This window comes from Crocuta crocuta, unplaced genomic scaffold (genome assembly GCF_008692635.1).
Source record: "Crocuta crocuta isolate KB4526 unplaced genomic scaffold, BGI_CrCroc_1.0 scaffold61, whole genome shotgun sequence".
Taxonomy (NCBI): domain Eukaryota; kingdom Metazoa; phylum Chordata; class Mammalia; order Carnivora; family Hyaenidae; genus Crocuta; species Crocuta crocuta.
In genome coordinates, this window is record NW_027528369.1 from 8,066,053 (window position 1) to 8,075,089 (window position 9,037).

The window sequence follows — 9,037 nt, forward strand, 5'->3', positions numbered from 1 at the left end:
GGGAGGCTCGGGGTCCCGGGGCTCTGCCTCGGGGGCCCCTCACGTCCTCAGCGCTGCCCGCCTCCCTCGGAGTCTGTGGGGCCACGCCCACCCGCCTCCACACCCGGGGACAGCGTCCACACGTGCAGCGTGCAAGGCCACCGCAGGCCTCTGCTCTTCTCACACCCGAGGGCCGTGCGGACCCTGCTGATGTGGCTGGAACAAAACGTGAGTTCCCAGGCCCCCACGCACTCAAGATCTTTAAAATCAAGTTAAAACAGGAGGGCAACGAAGGACCACACAGGAGTGATTGTTCTTTGGATCAAGGTATTTCCCAAAATGCAGTACATTCATAATTCATAATAAGCCCCGCGGGACCAAGGCCCCGAGGCAGTTCTTCCCTCATCCCTGAAACATCAGTTTCTAAAAAACAGCTCGTTGGCCACACGCAGCTATTAACTGTTGGGTCGCCTAAACAACACTGCCAATTTTAAGCACACATGCATGCGCGCGCACACACACACGCACGCACACACACAGGCACGCACGCGGACTTGCCGAAGGGGTCGAGGCCGCCTCTTCCAGGGCAGCGGGAGTGCACCTAAAGCCCCCTTCGCCGTTCAGTGCACAGATGGTTTGCAGACTCAGTGCAAAGCGTCAGAGCTAACGGACACCAAGGTGTATTTCTACGTAAAGGCCCCGCCTTGATCAAGGGTGTGCGCTCATGGGTCCTGGGGTCGCCAGGAACGCCCCAAAACCACTAAGCTGGAGAATTCTCGTTCACTGGATTGACTTTTGTTTTCTTGACTGAAAAAAAGCAGCTTGGTACACAGGACTTCACCAGCCCGTGTAAGGTCCCGCACGACTTCGTAGAAAATGCAACGTGTTCTTAACAGAAGTCCTAACCGTGCAGGCAGATAGTGACACTCGGCTTCTCACATGCCCGCAGACCTTGTGAGCTGTACAGGCGGAACCCGGCCGGAGCGTCACCCCATCACCGGTGCAAACGCTCTGCGACCTGTGACTGTAAGTATGAGAAACCGCTCACTGCCGCTGGCCTGCGTCGGTTCCGTTTGCCCCACTGGTCACGGGCGAGCCGCGGAAGCCCCTCCAGACCCCAGATGAATCCGCTCACGTGTGCCGACAGGTCTCAGCACGAGGCAGCCTCAGACGGAGAACTCTGGGCCTCCCTTCCTAGGTCTGCTCTGCAGTCGCCCCAACCGGAAGCCGACAAAGGGGTTCATCCAGAGCAGCGACGGGGGCCCCCCGAAGACAGACCGCATCCCCTCCCATCTCAGCCTCCGCTCCCACGTCGGCTTCTCACTCTTCAGCCTCTCAATCTCCTGGAGGCAGAAAGGAGAGCAGGTGGGTGGCAGGCAGCACGGGCAAAGGCCCCGATGCACGCAGGCCAGGCCCCTGTGGACGCAGCAGAGGAACCCCGCAGCGTGGACCCTGGGTCCGTCAGGCAGCCACGTGCGCAGGTGACGTGTGGCCTCGCGGTCGGCAGAGCGGATGCTCCTGGCCGTGCCGGCCCCATGGCCTCCTGAGCACACCGGGCTGCAGCCACCGGCCAACACAACACGAGCCACGGCTGGCCACGGGGCCACCCGCACGCAGTGGTGGCGGGGCAGGCTCGTTCTCTGGGCCGGGGCACCAGCCTGGGTTTCGTTTGTTACGAATATCTACCAAGCGCCTGCTCTAGACCCTCCAGTGCAAAGGCACGAAGGCCATGGGGTCCCCGCAGTCACTTCGCTGTCCTAGGGGCGGGGTCTCCTAGAAACCAGGGTTGGCCTGGCGCTACCTGCCCGGCTCTGCTGAGCCTCAGAGCACACCGAGCCTTGAGCCCACACGGCGCGTCAAGGCAGGAAGGACTAACACAGGGAACCTGTCACGGCCCGTCGAGACGGCCCCTCTACCTCCCGTGTCAATACAGGCGCACCTGCCACTGACACTGGCATTTCCCCCTCACTCAGGCCGAGTCCAAGCGAGCGCAACGGAAAAGGAAGCGTACCGTTTCGTCATTGCATATGGAGTGAATCTGGGTGCCGAACATGACTGCGGTGAACGTGAAAAACAGAAGCCCCTCAAGGCACAGGAAGATCAACAGGATTACAGTCACCGGAGGCGAGAAGTCACTGCACTCTGTGGACGAGAGAGAGGCCGCGGTGAGAGGGCAGCGGAGCACAGGGCGACGCAGCCCTGAGTGCGCAGAGTCCCGTGCGCCGGCCCTGAGGCCGCGCGGGTGGGCAGACGCGCTCCTCTGCAAACGGACACGGTCGCCCTCACCACAGGCCGGAGGCAGCCACCCGTCCCAGCCACAAACCCACACCACGGCCTCTCGGGCGGCTTCCGTATCACCCGAGGCTTCCATCCAGACCGCACGTGTGCCCAACGTTGTACTGGCCTCAACGAAAGCCAGCAGAGGGGCCACCCCTGAGGGAAAGCCCACCGCGCCGCTCCCCACGGGCCCCAGGGAGTGAGTCCGACCGACCCGCCAGCCGGTCTGGGGGGTACTGGTCGGCGTCCCCCGACTGCTGCTGCTGCACTCAGCACTGGGGACCCAGTAATGTAAGGACTGCACTGAACGACTGGCAGCTGGCCGGCCAGGAGACGAGCGCGAGGTCTGGCGCATCGAGCTGACTGCCAGCGGCTCTCACGCTCTGCGGAACAACTTCACACAGGCCGTTTCCGGACTAGGGAAGAACGACTACGTGTACGTGGCTTCCACGCACTAGCAAATCAGCAGCGTTAAGACCCGTACCCTTTCCTAAAGGACCTCGGGACCTGATGGGGAAAATCAGCTCTTCCAGCCCTTCCCCCCTGGCCTGACAGGGAGACGGCCGGCCGCCGGGCTTACCAGTCCACTGCCCTCGGACACAGGAAATGAACTGGAGGCCACAGAGGATCAGAGCGTGGACTGAGGACAGAGCTACGTACATCTGGAAGAAGAGAGACGCTGGTGAGCCGCCAGGGACGGTTACATGTTTTAGGGGCACAGGCCACGGACGTGTGTTTACTCTTCCGTCTCGTTCGTCCGTGAAAACGAATGAGGGGAGGGACCAGTCACGGCAGCTGCCGGCCGTCCACCGAGGTCACGCTGGACCCAGGACACGTTCGGCAAGATCCCGTCAGCAACTGTGACTCGAGGGACCTGAGCGAGAGAGAGACCACGTCAAATCCCTAAAATAACACGGGCAGCACACACCTGCTGGGGCGCTTTCTGATGGCACAGTTTACAGTGTGGATCCTGGGGCGCCCGGGGGCTCAGCTGGTTGAGTGACCGACTTCGGCTCAGGTCATAATCTCACCATGTGTGAGTTTGAGCCCCGCGTCGGGCTCTGTGCTGACAGCTCGGAGCCTGGAGCCTGTTTCGGAGTCTGTGTCTCCCTCTCTCTCTGGCCCTCCCCTGCTCATGCTTGCTCACTCTCTCTCTCACGCACTCTCTTTCAAATAAACATTAAAAAAAAAAATACTGTGGATCCCAGAGGGAAGGTCGGAGAAACTTGTCAGATGTTAGAAATCCACCTGCTCCAGGCAAGACTCGAATTACCAACCCGGCGTAAGTCAGCGCACAAGTGCTTTTACTCACAGTGAAGAGCACGAAAAACCTCTGATTCTTTTCTCCCACACAATTGTTCACCCACGGGCAGTGATGATCCATTTTCCGAATACATCTTTTGCAAATACTGAAAAGGAGAAGGCTGTCGGTATCTGTGCGCCGGGAACACACAACCCCAGGCCGCGCACCCCACACACGGACTGTGGTGCTCATGAGCGGCCTCGGAGAAGGGCCTCCTGCTCTGGGGGAGGGGAGCTGCCATGGGAGGGGCTGCTCCGGGGTGGGGGGTGCTGCNGGGGGCTCCCGGGGGCTGGGGGGCTGCAGCACCTGCAGTGGTGGGCGCGCTCGGGCTTGATGCAGCAGCACTTGGGACACTTGTAGATCACCTCCCCAGGCTTCAGCTGCAGGCCCTCCATGTACTCCTTAGTGGCGTTTCCTTTGGGCACGGCCCCCTGCAGTTGAGTAAGAACACATTTTGGTTCCGGAGAAGGAAAGTTTAAACAAAAAATCAGTAAGTGTTTTTAGACGCTGTAAAATAATATCCTGGGCTGTGGTCGCCATGTGAAGTGTATGAATTTAATAAATGGCCGTCACTCGGGCAGGACCAGAGTTAATTCCCATGAAAAACAGCATATGCATTAACACGAACTTGAAATACCTTTTCATCCGTTCCAATCTGGTAAGTCACCGGAGTTTTCTCTGGCTCAGCGGGCCTAACGCAGGGCACGCTAGGGCTTGCTTGTCAAGCCTTCCCAACTGCAGGGCGCTGAATGTCCCCAGATGGCGCCAGTGCGCGCTGGTGACACCCTTCCCTGTGACCGCACTCACGGGCAGGGTTTCCGTGCCGAGTGTGGCCCAGACTTTTCTTATCAGCTGCAGCAGGGCCACCCTAACAGGACGGTATCAAGGACTTTATCTCATGTTTGTGAAGTTGCGTAACGCGTCTGCCGGCCCTATCGCAGGCCCTCACGTACACACGCCTGCGCGTGCAGCCCGGAGACGGGATCGGTGTCGGCCCTGGGGCCCTGGTGGGGGGGGGGGGGAGAGGCAGCGGCAGGCATGCCCCACGTGCCGGCCGAGGTGGAGAAGTTCGTGTGCACTGACGGCAAGAGGCCCGAGCAGCACGCAGTGGATGTGCAGTGACGACACATCTGTGGGACGTGATGCCAGGAGCCACGGCGGGGTGCGCTAAGAAAGGGGACCCGCTAGCGTGGAGGAGGCCCTAACGGTGGCACGGTGGGAACAAGGTCCCATCTCCAGCTGGTTAGTGCCATGGAGCCCGCGCCGGAGGCGGAAGTGCATACCGGGAATCGCAGGCCAGGCCACGGGGGGAGCGCAGGCCCGAGGAGATGCGAGGCCGCAGTGAGCAGTGGTGGGGACACAGTGGGGACGGCGAGGGGACTCCTCGCAGCTCGGGGCCCGGGCTGGCGCCAGGGTGGGAGATCTGAACCCGTGTGGGGCAAGGACTGATCTAATGCCGCCGCAGCGGCAGGAGGAGGCTGGCCAGCCCTCCGCCTCAGTTTGCCTTCCTGCACACAAGCACCTGTCCCTTCGTGTCCCAGTATGGGGAAGCTCTTCTTTCTGGTCAAGGCCCTGACGTTTCCTAACATTGCAATTTTCTCCTTAAAAGAGGTTAAAAAGTTAAGGATTTAAAATGTTTTGGCTCTGGGGCGCCCGGGGGGCTCAGTCGGTTATGTGTCCGACTTTGGCTCAGGTCATGATCTCCCGGTTTGTGGGTTCAAGCCCTGCATCGGGCTCTGTGCTGACAGCTCAGAGCCTGGAGCCTGCTTCCGTTTCTGTGTCTCCCTCTCTCTCTGACCCTCCCCTGCTCACACGGTCTCACTGTCTCTCTCTCAGAAAAAAAAAATGTTTTGTCTTTGAAAATTTAAATCAGGATGTTGACTTAAACCTCTTAGTGAATTTACATACCATGATCTGGAATCTTTAATCAAGTTTCCTCCCCTGATCCGGCAGTCGTACATCCTGATTTTATAAATCCCGTAACGCACATGCTCCCGGTGACGGTTCAAGGTCACGTGCTCCCAGAGTTAGGCGGCACGGGTCCCGATTTTAAAACTCCATGCGCCTCAGTGTTTATGAGACACACATGTGCTCCTCCCCAGTAGAAACCGTGACCCGGGACAGAACCGTTCTGGGAGCAGATGCCCCACAACCACCCCTCTTTTCCCGGAGACCCCCCAGGACCGTTTCCCTACAGAAGGGCAGCCACACGGCGCTCACGTGGGGCTTCACGGCCAGATGCTCCCACTGGCGTTAGGGGCACCTTCGGGTTCTTGGCCCAGAACCCTGAGCTCTGGGGGCTCCGGGAGGCCCCACTCAGGTTCCGCATCCCTGGGTTAGGCCGTGCTCTCCCGGGGCCGACATGGGGGGACGGGCTGGTGCGAGCACCCTGCTCAGAACCGTGGGGCTCAAGGGTCGTGCCTGGCGGAGGGCCCTTTCCTCACACCTGTGGGGTCCCTCTTCATCCAAAGAACCTGAAGAGCTGAGGCACGGTCCTCCCTCGGGCCCACGCGCCATCAGGGGGTGCTTCTTCTAAAACCCATCTGGCACGCTTCATCCCCGGCTCCCCAGACCAGAGCCGCACCTTTGGGCTCCCTGCTACCCCGGATGGTCCAGAGCGCTGCCCTTTGGAACAAAGTTCCCCCAACAGCTCTTTGCTCTAAGGCTGCCTCTCCCGGTGCCCGAGTTCTTGCGCCTGCCGCACCCGCTATCCACCGCAGCGGAGGGGACCTGCTCTCAGCCACGGCGCATGTCCAGGGAAGTCACGCTTTGCAAAGTACTTCTCTGTCCCCCCGTATCTTTCCATCGTCCCCCCAACTCCCTGTCGTGCATTCTGGATCCCCAACACCTAACGCAGGGGTAGCTGTGAATGGGGCTCTCCCCCAGACCCACATCCTCGCTTACGGAGCACCCAGGGCACAGGGGTAGAAGTTGAAAGCTCCAGAGTGCGACGGAAGTTTCAAGATAAAGGCCCAGGTGACGGAAATGTCCTCAAGCTGACTATGAAGGGAGGTTCACACCTCCGAGTAAGGCCCACTTGACTAGGCACCTTAAAAACATGAATTTTGTGGTGTATGGTTTAAATTTGAAATGAAACGCTGACATTCAAGACCCCACACTCCTCCTTGACCTTGGAAGGCCCTTTCTCTGAACATGTCACCCAACACGTGACCCAGCAAGGAAACACATGTGACCCCGAGGGACAGATGCCACGCCCTGCCCACACCTTCTCTCCGCCCTCACCCCCACCCCAGCGGCTTCCCCCTGCTCCTGGGGCTTCCTCCAAGAGTTGTGACCTATCTCTGTAGGGGGGGTGGGGGGAGTCGGGACAGGAGCTGGACCGCAGGGGTCCAGAGCCGGGTCCCACCCCGAGGGAGGCTTTGCTGCATGGAAGGAAGTGACAGGACCCTTTCTAAGTCTCCGACGGACGTCAGACTGGGTTGTGGTCAGACTGTGAGGTGAGGCCACGGTGCCACAGCAGACCACGCATCGGAGTCTGTCCCACAGTGCGGCTGCCCGCTGCCCGGGTCTACAGTGCTGTCCTCTGCCCAAGACCCCCGTGAGGCAAGGGACAGAGTGAACGGAGCAGGGACAAGCCCCGGGATCTGACTCCTCAGACTCCTAATCTCATTTATATAAAATCTGTACCAGATGTTAACTTCTTAGTATTTCCCTTGGAGAGCGAGCAACAGACATGAGCCCAGTAGCCCATAATTCACAAATCTGGAGCCCCCACACCCATGGTCTAAAACCACTGTTTTCATGCTGGTGAAAGCAGGGACCCTGAGCACCGGGTCGCGCACGCCCAGGGCGGCACCGTCTCCGCTGGGCCATGGGCAGCCCGCGCTCTGCACGGCAGCCCTGGACACCCCCTGCGGGGTCTGGGGCGGGCCTGGAGCCGGGCCTGGAGGGGACTCCCGGCTGAGCTCTTAGGGCCTGAGCCACCCTTCTTACGTGGAGGTGGTCTCAAACCTCAGACACAGAACCTTAAACCCACCGCGGAGGCTCTGAATCCAGAGGACATCAGGGACCAAGGGCAGTTCTCTGCCTTAGGTCCTTATTCCGAGGACAATCATTCCCAAAAGGAGCGAGACACCGCCCTTGCTTTCTGGACAACACCCAGCACACCTGCCGGGCCCCCTCCCTGATGGAGGACCTCCTCTCCGGTCACACCCCAACCTGGTGGAACCGGTGTGGCCGCTACGGAGCTCTCCCTCCCTCCCTGCAGGACGGACAAGTCGGACCTTGACCCTCCCAAGGCTCCCCAGGCTGGAAAGAGACGCTGGCCCCTGGCTGCCGTTTCTGTTTGTAATTCCAGAACAGTTAGAGAACTGTGAAGCTAGAAAAGAACTTAGAGATAACATCTAACCTTGCTTTAGCCCAAAGAAGTTCAAGTAGTTGCTTCTGGTCAAAAGGCAACGGAAAAGATTACTTAAGCAGTGAAATCTAGAACCCAGATCTCCCACTGCCGGTCTATTCTGTAGAGAAGCAAAGCACTTAAATGGGGAGGGACTCTGCCAGCCAATCAGTGACGACCTTTACATCCGCACCAACAGTCCGATGGGACATACTTTCATCTCTGCACTGGGACCCCCCCACCCTCCCTGCTTTGAGGCAGCCTGCCCGGCTGGTGAGGTTCGGGAAGCACGTGACTGCTGGCCTCGGGGTCACGAGTGTGAGCTGGGCGCTGGCTGCAGAGCCTACGTTAAACACAGAAATAGGGTGCCCGGGGACTCAGTCGGTTAAGCATCCGACTCTGGACTTCGGCTCAGCTCATGATCTCGTAGGTCATGAGTTCGAGCTTTGCACTGGGCTTTGCACTGATGGCATGGAGCCTGTGTGAGAGTCTCTGGAGCCTGTGTGAGAGTCTCTCTCCCTCTCCTCTCCCCTTCTCTACTCGTGCTCGCTCTCTCAAAATAAATTGGTAAACCTAAGAAAAATTTAAAAAAAGACATGAGAACCAGCCTGTGCCCAGAAATTAATGAAAGGCTGAGGCCAGAGGAGCAGGGAGGACCTTCGCCACAGGGTCTGTGGTGCCACCTGACCACACGGGGGGGGGGACACACGGGNNGGGGGGGGGGGGTACTCACGGGGTCGGTAAGCATGGTCCTCAGATGGGACGACAGGGCCAGCACCGCCAGGCAGTTAAAGAGGACCCCGTTGACCACAGAGTACCAGAAGTCTTTGGAAGGCAGCAGCATGACGAACGTCACCACAAAGTCCGCATAGACGACCAGGAGCCACGTCATGACGGCGCAGATCATGCCGCAGCCGTCGCGGATGAACCAGACCCTGTCGGCCGCATCAGCCTCCGAGGAGGACGACGAAGAGTCGTAACTGTCGTCTTCGGCCAGGAGAGGGCGGTGTTCAACATCTCGGAGCCGGTGTCCGGGTGACGGCATGGTTCCCCGGAGCCCTAGGAGACGGGACAGAGCGGCTGAGGCAGGAGCACTGCTGCCCCCCCCGGCCCCCCCGCGC

General features: G+C 59.7%; 1 protein-coding gene across 2 annotated transcripts in view; it reads right to left on the reverse strand.

Annotated features, from left to right (window-relative positions):
• Positions 1-286: 286 nt before the first annotated feature.
• Positions 287-9,037, reverse strand: part of ZDHHC7 (zDHHC palmitoyltransferase 7) — a 14,130-nt gene continuing 5,379 nt past the window's right edge. For both annotated transcript variants that reach the window (XM_077754083.1, XM_077754082.1), the window contains 6 exons: positions 8,650-8,975; positions 3,866-3,990; positions 3,569-3,665; positions 2,837-2,918; positions 1,991-2,121; positions 287-1,322 (listed from right to left, as the gene is read on the reverse strand). In XM_077754083.1, coding sequence (XP_077610209.1) covers positions 1,146-1,322; positions 1,991-2,121; positions 2,837-2,918; positions 3,569-3,665; positions 3,866-3,990; positions 8,650-8,961 — 924 coding nt within the window. In that variant the 5' untranslated portion in view covers positions 8,962-8,975 and the 3' untranslated portion in view covers positions 287-1,145. The remainder of the gene's footprint in view (positions 1,323-1,990; positions 2,122-2,836; positions 2,919-3,568; positions 3,666-3,865; positions 3,991-8,649; positions 8,976-9,037) is intronic.